Here is a 16998-nt window from a genome sequence, read left to right as displayed (position 1 = left end):
CCGGCCTGGCCCAATGTTATTAATATGTAAAATTAAAGGAAGGCCGGTATTTTTTTTCAAGAAAGGGTGGCAACTCTAGTTCTGGCCCTGCCTATGAAATATGAATGCCAGATTTGGGGCATATGAAGATGTGGGACTTGCAGGGGAATGGGTTGGGATCATAGGTGATAGGTGTGCTCTATGTTGTGGCTGGAAAGATTGTCAACAAGGCAGTTTGATCATGGATATAGGTGGCCATTTTATTTTTTCCATTCAATTTGCGCAATGCTCAGAGCGAATGGTACATTATTAAATGTGCTACCAGTCATTCCAGCAAAAGATAATTAATTATATTACCAAGGCACAGACAACCACAATTCCATCATGGGTTCTTCACAAGAATCGAGCATGAAATGCCTCCAAATTACATGTTAAGTGCAGTAAATAATTACAAAAAATACTTTCATATAAGGTTCATTAAACCTATAAGCAAAATGTTTATTTAGCCAAAGCAGGGGGAAATTCGTCAGCAGAAAAACAAGAACAACGCCCTGTCCCTAACTGTTCCAGTTTTACTTTCACTTTTGCCAGACTCCATTTTTGCCTTGAGACACGGAAGTGCCAGACGAAACAAACCTATTGTGCCGAACTATTAAGGGAATTCTTTCTTTTTCGGACCCGCTGTTCGTTACTGTATAGTAAATAGTTGTCTCAGGCGCCCGAGCGAGGATTGGCACTACAATGGCTGAAGCGACAGTGTACAAACCCACTACCGAACCGAGTACCGAAGCGAAGAAAACCTTCTGTTCTATTCTGAATCTTGGAAAGCTACGATTTCCTCTTAAAGTCGCACAACTGGTAAGCGATCCTCTGCCTAACTTATAACTATGCCGGACACGTTATTGCGCTTTGAGGGAGTTCTTCAAGTACATAGGCCCAATCTAATTAGCGGGCTTTGTGTAGTAGTTTGTGGTAGAGCGACTTTCGGCTGTGCAGTTGCTAGTGACACCTGTCCTGAGAACAAAGAAGGTTTTGGTCTTTTTTCTGCGGTGTCTGTAACACTTCGTCCTCAGGTGTGGGCGCAGGTTGCGCGAGGGGGCTGATGGGAAATGCTACTAAACTCTATGCAGTGTAGCCATTTGTGTTCCACACGCTGCGACATTACATCATAACGAGGCCGCGTTAAGGAGATAAACGTTTATAGTATACACAGTTCTCACCACTTTGACTTCTCTTTGTTCAATTGCAGTTCCAAGCCTCAGTTTTCCTTTTGTGGAAGTGGTGAGAGAGGCTCCAACTTTCACTGATTTAAACGGGAACTCTGGCTTCCAAACCAAAATTTGATAAAGAGGCCCACATAACACAGAAACCCCTAATATACCCATCACAAAAAGTATGAATTAATGTCATTTTCTATACTGAAATCCAGCTGTTCCCAGTTCTTCTCTTGCTGAATCAATTTGAAATCCTGGCAGGGAAGGGGGGACTAAACACTGATGTTACAAATTGCAACAACTTCTCCACAGCATGCAGGAACTACATAACCCACAATGCATTGCACTGTGATGTTCAGTTCCCTTATTGAAATCACGTGTGCAGGGAATTGTGAGGTTTAGAGGATGCAGGCTGAGAACAGATAGCTGCTGATACAAAGTAACAGTAGTAAGCCAGCACAGCAAAGTAGTCAGACAGATAAGCAGGAGAGCAGGGGGTTAGGCTTAGGGAACTGTCAGAAACCATTAGAAATCATGAAAAGTCTGCATATTTTTTAAATGATGTTTATTGCAAAGTTGCTTGAAATAATGTTTACTTTTCAAAAAGTTTATGTTTTTGTGGAGTTCCCCTCTAAGTTGCCTGCTTGGCTTGTTAAACCAAGTAACGGGTTATTGGGTCGCTCAGACAGGCATCTAGACAAATCTGGGCTGGAGCTAGGGGTAGGCAGAAGAGACACATGCCTAGGGTGCAAGGGGTAGTTGGGGGGTGAAGGTGCTAGACACGTACCCCTTCTGTCTGTACCACTAGTAGTCAGGGTCCTGGAGGATTTCAGATGCCAGCAGTTTTCGCAATACTCTGCATTCTCCCCACCTTGTCCTTTCCCCTGCTCATCTTCGCGTGGGCGTAGGCGTGAGATGATTGTTTAATAATAATTTTTCTACTTTTTAATTATTTGACTTTTGGGTCTGATCTATATGTGGCTTTTCCGGAGTGCCCTTAACCTCTCTTGATTTTGTACACGGATTGTCCGCTCCCCTGAGCTGAGGGCCTGGGGCAGGAGCACCTGGGCCACTGTTCAACTGTGGTGAGTTATAATATTATGATTGGATGCCTTTTATGCTAAATATTACGTTTGGATTATTGTAAGGCTGACTTGAGCCCCCTTCTAACTTGGCTCAGCCATGGGTCAAAAACTCAGACAAGAACAGCATCGGACTGTGGGGGTAGGCTTCCCCATCACAGGTCCCCTGCCCTAGCTGCAACCCCCCTCCGGCACTACTTCCCTCATGTGCCTTCTCTCCTTGCGTCCGCAATCACGACCAGAGGGGAGGCCATGAGGCAGGCAGGTAGGTAGTGGTTCTGGGTTGGGTTTCACTAGGTTTTTTCCCAGTATCCAGCCAGCCAATGGTTCCATTAATTTCTTCCTGACTGTGTCCACCAAAAATGTATTTTGTATACACGTTTTAGAATTGTGTGCATTTTTTTTAAAAACTGGTGTGCAAACATCCAAATGATGTGTTTTCACACAAGATTCTTTATGCACATAATTTATTGTGTGCACTGACATCAAAATCTGTACATAGTTTAGAGGGAACAGTGCTTTGACTCCAACCCAGACAAGGAAAACATTGGCACATTGGGGTTTTCTGTAGGCCTCTATTATAATCTGACCATTGATCCTTGTACAGGATCTTCCTGACTTGGCCCAATGCGTAGATGACAATATGGGGTAAAGATCTGTGGGGACCTTGGTAAAAGAGTGGATCTTGCTGTGTATGCCCAGTTTAACTCACCTTTGATTTAAATTCAGGGACATCCATAGTTTTGTTCTCCGGTTCTTGTAGAAATAGAACTCTCATCATTCTGACCAGCCATTATTAAATGGCTGGTCAGTTCTGTTGAAAGATTTGGGTGAAATAAAAGTTTATAATAATAGACATAACTTACAGATGGAGAGCTACAGATAGAATTTTGCTTTTTTGTATATTTCACAAAATGTTGCATTCAGAAAAACACTGAAACAAAAATATGTACTTTTTTATTATTGCGATTTAAAAGAATTTATATTATATTCCTAACAGGTCAGCTTTCCATGGGTCATTGCCCTTGGAGTTCTAGGAATGAAATGGGATTCAGAGACGTTGTGACCGCTAATGCCATTTCATTCGAGAGACAATAATCTATTCTACTTGCATTTTTTAAAATGTAATTCCACTATATTCCAGCAGTTTCCTGCAGAATTGTTTCAGAAGAATTGTTTCCTGCAGAATTGTTGGCGCATGATTATATTCACCCATTGGAGTCTATGGGCGTCATTTTTGCAGCAAAACTTGGTGAAAAATTTCACTCATCACTGCTAGGAAGGTGTGACTGCTTAGGCATGGCTAAGGCTAATGGCACATGTTGCAGTGAATATATGCCAAATAATGGACAACATTGAACCTCCTTTATTGACACAAATGTCACTGATCATTAAAAAAGGTTTTTAGCCTGAAATGCTGCTTTATTTCAGCTGAAACAAACAATTGTCATGAGTCATGACAGGAGGTTGTCATTCAGTCAGTGGTAGGTGATATGTGTTTCTCCTATTGACTGGCAGAGACTCAGTACTTGTGCCATTTTCCTAGAACTCCAAGGTCAATGACACATGGGATGTTTTGTTGCCCTGTGATTAAAGGAACAGTAACGTCAAAAAATAAAAGTGTTTTAAAGTAATGAAAATATAATGCAGTGTTGCCCTGCACTGGTAAAACTGCTGTGTTTGCTTAAGAAACACCACTATTGTTTATATAAATAAGCTGCTATGTAGCAATGGGGGCAGCCATTCAAAGGAGAAAAAGCTCAAGTTACACAGCAGATAGCAAATAAGCTCTGTCTGGTGTTATCTGTTATCCATTATTTAACCAGTGCCATAAAGGCGTTTTTCAATTTGCGCCATTGCTCTACAGCAGCTATATGAACTATAGTAGTGTTTCTGAAGCAAACACATCAGTTTTATCAGTGCAGGGCAACACTACATGATATGTTCATTACTTTAAAAAAAATTTTGGTGTTACTGTTCCTTTAATCTCAGCTACAGTAGGTGACAAATATTAGGTTTCCTCTCCAGTGGGTGACAAAAAGTCCTGTGTGTATTTACCATAAGCTGAGCAGGTAACATCTTCACAGATGCTTCAAAGATAGAGTAAAAACAAAATAAAACCGAATAAAAAGCGACATCTATTAAATATAATATTACAGCAAAAAACACAACATTAACGGGTTTTAAAGGAATGACACTATAATGTGCTGCTGTTCTGCACTGGTAAAACTGGTGTGTTTGCTTCAGAAACACAACTATAGTTTATATAAACAAGCTGCTGTGTAGCCATGGGGGCAGCCATTCAAGCACAGGATACACATTAGATAACAGATAAGTTCTGAAGAATCCCATTGTATACTATAGATTTTATCAGTTATCTGCTGTTTATCCTTTGCCTTTTCTCCTTTTTCGACTTTGAATGGCTGTCCTCGTGGCTACACAACAGCTTGTTTATATAAACTATATTTGAGTTTCTGAAGCAAACACACCAGTTTTACAAGTGCAGCACAAAAGTACATTATAGTTTCATTACTTCTCAGGTCATTGTGCTTGATCCTGTGCTTTCAGATAAATTGTTGTTTCTCCTACCCATTGAACTGGAGGAGTTTTTTCTTGGATCAGCAAGTTTTTAAAAGGGCACCTGTCACCTTAATTTGTTTCCCCCCCTGTTTTTTAAAGGGCACCTGTCACCTTAATTCCCCCCCCAGAGGTGCTGGCTGGCGCTAGGCTGCCCGCACTGGGAGTGAGCGTTTGGTGGCCATGTTGTATATCACACATGCACATAATGATAGAGAATTGCCCTGCTTGATCATTATGCACATGCGTTTTGCACATACGTTTGACATAGGAGTAGTGGATGTGCCTCACAAGCTTATGTCACATTCATGTCCTTAATGAGTGAGTTGTGGCATTTGCTCATTATGTACATGCATGTGCACCAACATGGCCACCCTCCTGGTGCGTGGAGCCTAATGCTGGGTGGGGCTATTGGTTTTTTATTTTATTTTTTTTTCTGTTTCCCACATCCGGAGTGAAGACTCTGTTAACCCACACCTGTGGTGGAGGGAAACCATTTCAGGTGACAGGTGTCCTTTAAGCCCATACAAAGATTCCATAAAAGTGGAGATATTACCCTGTAAACACTATTATATTACATCAGATCACACATGTTTTACTCACTTTATGTGAGTACTGGTAAATTAGGTAAATTAACATGTATGGTTCAGTGAGCATTTTGACCAATGCTGTGCTCTGGGGGAGAACTCCGGCATTAAAGTAAATGGGTGTCCGAATAGTGTTGATGCACAACGGGTTTGACATGAGCGACTTTTCTGACGAGTGTCCAAATTTTTTGATGCCGGCAAATTTTCACAGGAGTTTTGCGAATTTCGCAGAAATTCTCTGCGAATTCGCACCTGCCGAATTTATTCACCCATCACTTTTAGAGACAGCTTCAGCATACTGAAATAAGAAACTTTCTAAATACAATCAATTAAAAATGTGGTACCGTTTCTGAATTAATCAAGTTTATCTTCACTATTCCTCTCTCAGCATCTGTTTCTCCTCATTCTGTCTTTATTCAGGAGTTGGGTGTCAGATAAATGATCCAATATATCTTATAGGGGGCTCCTTTTGCCTACAATATATAGTAGAGCTCATTATTTAACTCACCAGAAATCCTGTCTCTCTACATACAGAATTTGTGCAAAAGGCAGTTATTTTGTTAGATTTTGTTTGTGCTGGAATCAGTTATTTGAGTGAGCTCTAATGCATCTGCTTGGAAAGGAAGCCCCCCCCCCCTCCCCATAAGATAGATTGGATCATTCTTCTGACACACAACTGCTGTATGAAGACTTGATTATTTCAGAAACAATGCAGAATTTGTAATTGATTATAATAAGTAAGTTTCCTACTTTAGCTTTTATTACATTTTCATTTTCTCGATAGTTCCCCTTTAATTTTGTGAATGACATGTGGCTGCAGACGGGGAATGGTGTTTTGAGTGCTGTGGTTCTCCACAGGTTTTTTTAGTTATTTTGCCTCCATTTAATACAATAACTATTGTTAGTGCAAATTTCCCAATTTAACATTAATCAAGGAGCAGCTAAAATGAACAGGGCTGTTGGGCACATGGGGTAAATGACTGAATTTTTTTTATTAATGCTATTTTACCCTGTTCTATGGAGAAATATACTTTTATAGAATGGGAATAGGTATTTGATTGTTTTACTCTGTCTGAATGAAAAGCAACACTGCTGACGAGGTTTTTTGCTGCCAAAAAACCTCTGAGGTTTTTCTTTCTAGATAAATAGAGATTGTGTGGCTACTAAGCACAGGCCATCAGAACAATACTCTGCACAGTACCTAATGTCAAGTACAGGTATAGGATCCATTATCTGTCTCCCATAGACTCTATTATAATGAAATCATTCACATTTTAAAAAAATGATTTTGTTTTTTCCCTATAATAATAAAACAGTAGCTTGTATTGGATCCTACATAAGATATAATTAACCCTTTTTGGAGACAAACAATCCTATCAGGTTTATTTAGGAGGTTATTTATTAAAGTCTGATTTTTTTCTGGTTGGACTTTTAAATCAATCAATCATATCAAAAATCTTTATTGTCAATATGCCTGTTGCAGTATATTGAAATTTCCTTTTTACTCAGGCCCCCCCTTTTGGTGCTGACATAAAAACAATATATTTAAAATTATGTTAAGTGGACCTGTCACCCAGACATAAAAAGCTGTATAATAAAAGTGCTGCAAAGTATGTCAGTGCTATATAAATAAAAGGTAATGATATTAGTAACTATACATACAGTATCCATTTTAGAACATCCTACCAGAATTTAACAAATTGCTCTGCTTTCTTTTCTGTCTGACCTAAGTTCTACCAACACAATTTCATGCTCTCTGTCTCCAATCAACCCTTGGTTTTCTGCTGTTCCAATCTTCAGCTCCATTCTTCACATATAATGCTCTCCTGTGTTTGCTTCTTCCTCTTCGGATGTCACATATTTATCCTTCTTCCTCATTCCGGTGCTGTTCTCCAACTAACACATTCTTTTCAGTTTCAGAGTTATTACATTTTTTATTAAAGGAACAGTAACACCAAAAAATGAAAGTGTTTTAAAGTAATGAAAATATCATTTACTGTTGCCCTGCACTGGTAAAACTGATGTGTTTGCTTCAGAAACACAATTATAGTTCATATAAACAAGCTGCTTTGTAACAATGGCCACAATTTAAAAAAGGCTATATGGCTTTTTTCATTTTTTAATGAAAAAGAAATCCAACTCAAATATACTTTAATTAAAAAAGTGTACGGTTTTAATAATAAACCTGACTGTATGCAGTGACATTCCCCCTTCATTTTACTTGCTCTGACTGCTGCAGATAGGAAACTTCACACTGTCCATACCTGTTCTGCAGGAAAACGATCATACTTTCAAACAGAAGGGGGAGTCCCCCCCCACCACCTTACTTCCATGACCTCAAGCAGCTTTGTTTGTTTCCGCAGACCCAGCGCAGTCTGCATATTCTGATTATTAGTCTTAGCTGTATCAGCTTCTATGGCAGATATTATTTGACTTACTGTTTTAATTATTTAACAAGCCAAGACCAATTAGGCTTCTGCTGCATTAAGTTCATGGTTATGTTTAATATACAAAATACAGCATTTCTAGCATATTCTATTTTAGACTTTAATTTCCCTTTAAATAGCCCTGACAAAAATAATAAATAATTGCAGGAGAACTAAAGCCTAACTAAAGAAGTAGGCTAGAAATGTTGTACATGATGTTTTGGGCTTGTATACCAGCCCAAGGCAACCACAGCCCTTTAGCAGTAAAGATCTGTGCCTCCAAATATGCCCCAGTAGCTCCCCATCTTCTTTTCTGCTGATTCACTGCAAATGCTCTGTGCTGCTGTGAATTACTGAGCTTAGGGACCGACTCACAATATACTGTACACATAGAATATAAATATCACAATATAAGGTTGATTAGTTAAGAATACATGGCAGCAAAACCAGTGCAACTAATATCAGAATTTAATAATCAGCCTTGTAGCATCAGCTTATATTACAGACCAACCTCATTTTCTGCTTGATAATTTGCGATGACCCCTAAGCTTAGCTTCTCAACAGCTGCTCAGAGCCCACTGAGCATGTGAGTGTCGCAGACACTTTCCAAGATGGTGACACCTGTGACAAGTTTGAAGTCCTGGATCATTGCTGCTATTGAGAAACTGAAACTCTAGGCTGGTGCAATAAGTTCAGTATGTAAAATATGGCAATTTTAACTATATTCAAGGTATTGCTTCCAACTAGACATGCACTGGACTTATTTATGAACAATAAAGTATGCGGCCTTGGTACAAAAGAACAACTGAACTTATTAGCACTGTAACAGCATGAGGCACAGCTTGTTGATGGCACCTGCCGTATAGGGAAACAAGATTTATAGAATTTATATATTGTAAATAATGTATTTTACTGTTCTAACCTAAAAAAATAGGATTTGGAACTTCATTTCATTTCCCTTTAATTGTTAGTATGTTTCCTGAGATATGGTATCATATTTATCTAGTAATTTAGCTTAATTTTCTAAGATAGTATATCAAGAGATGACAGGATTTTCCCTTTCACATTCATACCTTGCAAGATTAAGTTTAAAAAGGGGATTATAGAAATACAGGGTAATATCTACACCTACATTATTAAATACAGGTATGGGACCTGTTATCCAGAATGCTTGTGACATGGGCTTTTTTCAGATAATAGATCTTTTACGTAATTAGGATTATCATACCTTAAAAGGGTTGTTCACCTTGGAGTTTACTTTTACTATGATGTAGAGAGTAATATTCTGAGACAATTTGCAATTGGTTTTCATTTTTTATTAATTGTGGTTTTGGAGTTATTTTAGCTTTTTATTCAGCCCCACTTTAGTTTGCAGTTTCACCAATCTGGTTACTAGATTCCAAATTACCTTAGCAACCAAGCATTGATTAGTATAAGAGACAACAAAATGAATAGCAGAGGGCTTGAATAGAAACATGAGTAATTAAAAATATCAATAACAATAGATTTTTGTTCTTACAAAGCATTTGTTTTTTTAGATGGGGTCAGTGACCCCCATTTGAAAGATGGAAAGGGTAAAAAGAAGTGAAACAATTTAAAAACTGAAAAAATAAAATAATGAAGACCAATTAAAATTTTGCTTAGAATTGGCCATTCTAAAACATACTAGAAGTTAAATTGCAATATTTTTCTATGCTCTGCATGCATCCTCTCGCCTTAATAGAAGACTTTTTTTTAGAAGCCTGCAGGACTGCACTGTGCTGCAAATTGACTCTGCTCTGTATATGCAGAAATGCAACATCTTACCTGCCTATCCTAAAAATATTCTACAGTATAACCTCAATTTTACGTTTTTCAGGGGACCAGAAAGAATCAGGGATATTTATGATGCACTATATATAGATGGGACCAAAATTTTATGTACAAATGAATGAGGTTTGTAAAATGAGGAAAAACTTCCATGGATGTAAAATTGTGATTTCACTGCATTACTGTGGCGAGATTGGGGCAGGGTTTTGCTGTACAATTTTTTCCCCCACCCAAATGTAGTTGGTATCCCATATCAGTACTACTCACCAACCAACATCTGAAGGCATCTGGGTTGGCGTCTCTGTACAAATGGCATCAGCATTTAGCAGCAGTACCAAAATTCAGTTGTATAGAAGTGGGTGAAAGAGCAAATTAAATGGTTAAACGTTATATATATATATATAGATATATGTAATTGTACAAATGATTTTAATATCCTTTATTTTACAGCTGTTCTCATTCATTAGCTTTGTATGTGAAGAGATCATTGACCAATGTGAAAATTGTGGTGGACTCTACTTCTTTGAGTTTGTAAGCTGTAGTGCCTTTCTACTGGCTTTACTCCTGATTATTGTGTACTGCACACCATTAAGAGAAAAAGTGAATAAGCAAAGTCTTATAACCATTGTAAGTACATATTTTAACATTGTTTATATAAATTTATTGTATTTTTTTTTTTGCTACTTAATTGAATTTTTGTCAGTTACTCAGAACGTAGGACAGTTAGGTGGGGATTTTAGTTCATTCTTTGCAGTTACACATCCACCCACCCATCTACCCAAGCTCCAGTACATGCAGTGTAACCATCCTCCCTATTTACCTTTTGGAGTTTATCCTGTTACACCCCTATACACAGGGTATGCTTCTCCCTTCCACCCAACATTGCATTTTTTAAAACAATCACAGGACCCTCAGTCTGTTCATGCTCAGAACATGTAGTAGTACATTTTCTTTATCAACATTTCCAACACCAGTGTGATATCTCGCTTTACATCAATTCAAAAATTAGAGCAGCACTCCAGAATATAAAAACCGTATTCTCTATATGGGAATAAGTTTGGAACAATAGGCCTAATGCATTTCAGGTGCCATTTGCCTAATCATAGACTCATGAAAATGAGGCCATTCTGTTTTCTATAATATTGCAAAACAGCTGTCTCTATTGGAAACAATGAGAATTGTTTTATCAAATATCCCACCTTATCCCAAGTCCAGTTTAAGTGTTTTTTAACTTAGGGTCCTGCACAGCACCCTATGTTTTCTTGTATTACCCTCAGTGACTATGGGGCAGATTTATCAAATGTCGAATTTTTAATTCATGTGAATTTTTTCATTCTAATAAATTCGAACATATTCACAATTTGAAAAAAAATGTTTGCTTTCGAAACGATCCAATAGGGACAATCTAAAAATTCAATTTGTATTCGACTAAACTAGAATTGAGTTTTTTCTCTGAAAAAAAACTCAAATGTCAGTAAGGCTATTAATGGGTCACTGGACCTCTTCTATTGACTTCTACATGAAGTCAGCCGGTTTTAGGTGGCGAATAGTCGAATTTGAGTTGTTCCCAGGGTCAAGGTATGATAAATCTCAAATTCAAATTTGGATTATTCCCAGTTCGAAAATTCACATTTACAATTCGAAACCTTAATAGATCTGCCCCCAAAAGTTATCTTGCCCTTTGTACCTGTTCCATAGTGAAGAGCTGTGCAGTGGGTTGGCAAATGCTAGAGGGGGTCTGTACCAGTGGATGTAGCCCCAGTACCTTGCTTAACAATAATAATGATAGTGGATATAGTATAGGTATAATATAAATGGAAGACTTCCTGCTGGACACTCCCATCCGTTATTGAGGCTAGTAAAACACAAAATACTTCTACGGGCAACTTCCATACCCAAGGCAGGTGTTTTGGAAAATTGATCCATGTTTCTTGTAAAAGACTTGCTCTGATCCTCAGAATATCCTAGAATATCTGACAGACTTCATAAAAGCACCTTCGGGCCAGTGTAGGTAGGACAGAAGCAATTAATCCCATTAGTTTATACCAGTTTGCACCTGGCTTAACTCAGATAAGTAAATAAGAAAATATTTCCTTTTTTTTTTTTTACAAACCATTTTTTCTAGCGCCTGGTGTTTGTTGTTCCCTAAATTATATGATGAGTATTCTACATTTCAAAGATTTCTGCCATTTTATAGCTGTGTAAGTACAGTTAAGGCAGGCATGTCCAAAGTCAGGCCCAGGGGCCAATTGCGGCCTGTTTTCAAATTTACACCGGCCCTCAGCCTCCATCATGAAATTAATAAAAATGTGGCCCGCCAGCACAATGCAATCAGGAATTGCATAGCCATAATATTTGGGCACATTAGTGAAATGATCTGCCACTTGGTCTGTACAGCTGCCTGTGTGCTGAAGGTGTTAGTAATAGACACGTACTGGCACGTGACTCTTGCACACTGCTTTAGGGCTGAAGGTGCAATAGAGGTACTGATGTGCCAGTGCAGTAAACTAAAGACGTATGCGAGTGTGGTGCGTCACTGCGTGCCAATATGTGTCTATTGCTAACACCTTCAGCACATAGGCAGCAGTATAGACCAAGTGGCAGATCATTTCACTAATCATGTGCCCAAATATTACGGCTACGCAATATCTTGTTTAAATGAGTAGCAGAGAATAAGTCCAAACAGACTCAACTTCTCTGCTTCCTAAACGCTGTGTACGCGTCCATCTCCAGGAGTGAATGATCCTGATCACAAGCTGATCGAGTCATGCTGAATCGTCGGCCCCCACACATTTTCGCCTCACCAAATCTGGCCCTTGTTGCAAAAAGTTTACACACCCCTGAGTTAAGATATCAGCAAGCTTCCAGTGCCACCTTTCCTTATTCAGAATAGCAGTAATATATTTCATCCAGTTCCCTAACACCTTCTTTATCAACAGTGTGTAACTATGATGATGCTGAATTTGTATAGACTGCCTGTTCCTAACTCTGACCATTACCCATGTGCTAGTATATGGAGTTTCCACCAGAGAAGATTTTGATTACATCAATGATATTGTTGATATGCCCTGATTATTGATAAACACTATGGATGTCAACAAATCGACCCACAAAATGTTCATATTATCAAGATTATACCCGTCTGTTTACAGTGTTCTTTTCTTGTTCCCCCATAGGGAGAACTTGGTGTACAGTAATGATTTTTGTTTTCTTTTGCAGGACTTCTGGGTTACAGGAATTACTGGTTTGCTTTTCCTCATTGCCTCCATTGTATTTGTTGCTACCATGGATAGTAACTCTCTGGCAACTGTGTCAGTGGTAAGTATTTGCACTTTACATTTTATTTTCATAGCAGCAATAATGTGCTTTATTTTTATGTTGCTACAGCTGTAGGAATGCACTAAACTACAAAAAGCTGGTAATAAAGAGTAGCCTGGAAATATAGTTTCTCTACATGGCCATTAACATGATAAAATTAAAATGCCATAAAAGCATATATAAGTAAGACTGTATTTATATCAGGGTGTATGTAATTTTTACACCAAACAAGTCTAAAATGTGGTGTCATTTGAAATACCTATTTATAAAATAGCCACATTAGTATTGTCATTGGTGTAAATTGCAGTCCAAAAGCTCCAGGTTTCACATTTCTGCTAAAATCATACACTTCAATTGACTTTTCAGTTACTACTTGCAGTTTTGCAGCCAATTCAAAATTTTATAATTTCACTGGCTTTTACACATCCATGTACTGTTTATGTGCCCTGCCCCATTGCTCCTTTTGCACATTTAGTAAATGAACTTTTCAGAGTTATAAAATTGGGTAAGTAGGTGGTGCAAAATAAAAAAGTGTTTTTAATATAGGAAGTTATCCAAAAATGTCATCTATAAAAGCTAGAGTGGCTGGATTTCATTATAGCCAGAACACTACTTCCTCCTTTGTAAGTCTCTAACCTCTCTCTAGGTGGCCATACATGAGCAGATTTAAGCTGCTGATTTGAGTCCTTTAGACCTAGGTGGCATCTTATCTGTCCATGTATTGGGCCCTTTGAAGAGGCTACCCACAACCCCAATTAAATACTCATTTATACATGTATTCTATCAGCTTTGAGCTCTTCATCAGGATTTGTTTTTGAAGCTCTGAGCTGAGAAGGGAAGTTCTTTTTATTTTATTTTTTAATATTTAAATCTTTTATTAGTTTTCATTGTAACAAAGAATAAGTGCAATAAATACAATATATGTTCAGCTGCAAGTTGTCCATGTTTGATTATTTTGAGGCGTTCCATGTGGATCATTCCCCACATCCAGTCATTTCCACGACCTCTCGGGTTATTCCATGTCATTACTAATCTTGCAGCTGACCTTTAGGTAGGGAAGGAAGGATAGTTGGGGGGAAGGGGGAAAAGAAAAACAGATATAGGGAGAAACAGCTATTTTGACTGCAGCATATCATTGCCAGCCGACTTCTCTTCTGCTACATCGCTCAAACTGTTCCAGACTCATTGGGGTCAGACCCAAATTGTGTTCTTTCCAGGTATTGGGCCCACGGGTGCCATTCCAGCTCACCCTCATAGCTCCTATCTAGGGATGTTCTTTTTAAAAGCAATGAAAATACTGTTATGTCTTGAAAATAAAAAGATAAAAAAAACACAAAGTACATTGCAAAACAATTGTGCTGCCAAAAAGTTCTCCAGTGCATGCAAGCCTATGATTAAGGGGCCATAATCCTATAGCAGCCACTTGAGTTTTTAATGATTTAATAAACAATGGTTTTACTTATTGGATAGGAGTGCTCCATATTTTCCTTTTTGTCATTCCCAGTGCATCGAATGCCACAAAGTCCTTAGTTAAATAGGTAGGAGGGCCTATACCCAGCATTGGCATACAGTCAGGATTGGTCAGATGGCACATGAAAGCTGGTTGCAATCTGTGCCCAAATTAATGATTTGTGATAAAATGAAAAAAACAAGATGGAACCCCTGTATGTGCAGGGCTTTTGCACACATGTGCTAATTATGTGAACCAAAAAGTACCCATTGACATCATTGTGGATGGTAGCTGACAAGTTTTGTAGTGTTTCATTACACAAATGTTTAGCTCATACACGAGGCATTGCTGGGTTGTAATTGGGGCAGAGATTGGGCAGGTAGTGGTTAAAGCAGGAAAAAACACATGTCTGGGTCAAGTGCAGGTCTTTCCAGAGACACTGACATAGAATACCATTGGCATTTCTGAATAAGAGTAAGCATTTATTTGGCCTAGCATCCTGGAGAGCTCCGATGAAAACGAGACAACTCGCAGACAACTCCCTAAACAGCACAGAAGTAGTTTCAAATAATCAAATGATTCAGTATTTGTATTGTATTATTTCTGCTGTCTACTAAAATGTACTTTTTCTTTCAGGCATTTGGGTTTTTGGCAAGCATTGCCTTTATTGTGGAAGTCGTCATCTTGTATAAGAATGGACAAAGCCCGTTTACAAAGAAAGCAAATGTAAACGGTCAAGAAAAAATTCCTGAGGGGCAACCACTTAACGCACCAGTTCAGGCACAAGATCAAGGACCGGAGCAAGCTTAATCTATCTGCTGTCACTGCAGACTTAATTTTAGTAGATTGTAAATATCAAAATGACGGGTCCATGCAAAAAGTTTAGCACTTCCACCAAAATCCACACTACACAATGGGGCAGATTTATCAAACTGTGAGAATAGAACTCGCCACAGAAAAACCTCACTTTCTATTTATTCCTATGGGATTTTTAAAAGCATATTTATCAAGTGGTGAACTCCAAATCTAAAAATAATCCCATAGGAATGAATAGAAAGTGAGTTTTTCTGTGGTGAGTTCTATTCTCACATTTTGTTAAATCTGCCCAATAAGTTGCTCGCAGATGAAAGAGTTTACTTCCTACTGAAGAACATATTCTTTTCTTCCTTAAGTCAGTGCATATAATATGGTTTCCACTATAAATTGACAGGTTTTGTCATATTAATGATAATAACACTCTTATTTGCAAGCAACTTGTCATTGTTAACTAGTGACTTATTGAAAAGTAGGCAGTTCAGTAAGCAATGTGGTTTGTTATACAGGTGGCACCCATGATCACTAAGATCAATGTCTTTTTAGCCATCTAAAGTGTCAATTTTATGAAAACCTTTAATACAGCGTATAGCCTGTATATGTATATTTTCACTACTAAACTAGACATTTTCATTCTGCTATTAAGGCTTAAATATATTACTCACTCTGTGAAGAATGAACCAAACATTTTAAACTAAGAACAGATCTAGAATTTTAAGGGCAGAATTCTCTGTGAAAACCTAAATAGGCTGTGTTTATTATTGCAAATTAACTCTTCTTCATTGAGACCAGAACAGTAGGAGATGCTTGTGTTGCAAAATTATGACATTAGCAGTGCAAAATGGTGTAAAGTCATACTTTATGGTAAAGCCAAACTGTCAAACCAAGTATGCACACACATGGTGACTGGTGAGCTTTACTCATGTATTTTAATTGCAGTTTACGAAGATAAATTAGAGAGGGCTTGAATAGAAAGAATCAGTAATACTTAAATATTAATTTAGACAATCATTTGACAAAAAAAAAAAAGATATTAATTATTTGCTGAAAAAACCCTTAAAGGAATAATTTTATCTGTGTTTTTTTTCTTCTATAATTTATCATTACTCCAAATGCATTGATACTTAGAAATGTCTTTATAGCCGTTGAGATTTGCTGTAGAACTTTTTGTACAAGTGCATTGTAATGGATTATGTCATATGTAGGTTGAGACTTTGCACTCTGATCATCACGCAGTGCTTCAGTTCTGCTAGCATTTGCAAAAATTTCTAGTCTGTGCCTGATGGTTTATGATGCTGAATATAGCGCATTAGAATATTTTAATGGACCAATTTTTAAGTTACAATGTTAATTATATTTAGGTTACTATAAGGCTCCATTAGCTGTATGTTTCACTGTCAATAACTTAACCAACAGAAACTTATAAAGAAGGTGCATCTCTGCTTTTGCTTTGCATGTATGTGACCACTCTATAAAAATATATTATATTACCATGTTTGATATTTAAATATCAGAACATAATGACATTTTCATTTTACCTTCCAAACCGTGTTTAGTACAATATGTGGCAATATTTTATGAATGAGTATGAAAGCACGAGCCCCAATTTAATTTCATACCTTGGACTGCAAGGTCAAAGTCTTTTTTTTTTTTTTTTTGGCTTATTCTAAGGGCTCTTACACATGAGCGTTTTTACCTGCGCTCCCCTGCGTTCCGTTTTTCGGCGTTCAGCCGCAGGGGAGC

The 16998-nt window shown here is 37.9% G+C and overlaps 1 protein-coding gene across 1 annotated transcript; it reads left to right on the top strand.

Moving 5' to 3' along the window:
* Positions 1-520: 520 nt before the first annotated feature.
* On the top strand, positions 521-16745 carry cmtm6.S (CKLF-like MARVEL transmembrane domain containing 6 S homeolog). The gene is made up of 4 exons (XM_018269301.2): positions 521-837; positions 10125-10301; positions 12894-12992; positions 15079-16745. The coding sequence occupies exons 1-4, from the start codon at positions 721-723 to the stop codon at positions 15250-15252; spliced, it is 567 nt and encodes a 188-aa protein (XP_018124790.1). The 5' UTR covers positions 521-720; the 3' UTR covers positions 15253-16745.
* Positions 16746-16998: the final 253 nt, after the last annotated feature.

The sequence above is a fragment of the Xenopus laevis genome, chromosome 6S (genome assembly GCF_017654675.1).
Source record: "Xenopus laevis strain J_2021 chromosome 6S, Xenopus_laevis_v10.1, whole genome shotgun sequence".
In the NCBI taxonomy this organism is placed as follows: domain Eukaryota; kingdom Metazoa; phylum Chordata; class Amphibia; order Anura; family Pipidae; genus Xenopus; species Xenopus laevis.
This window is presented reverse-complemented; position numbering and strand designations above follow the sequence as displayed.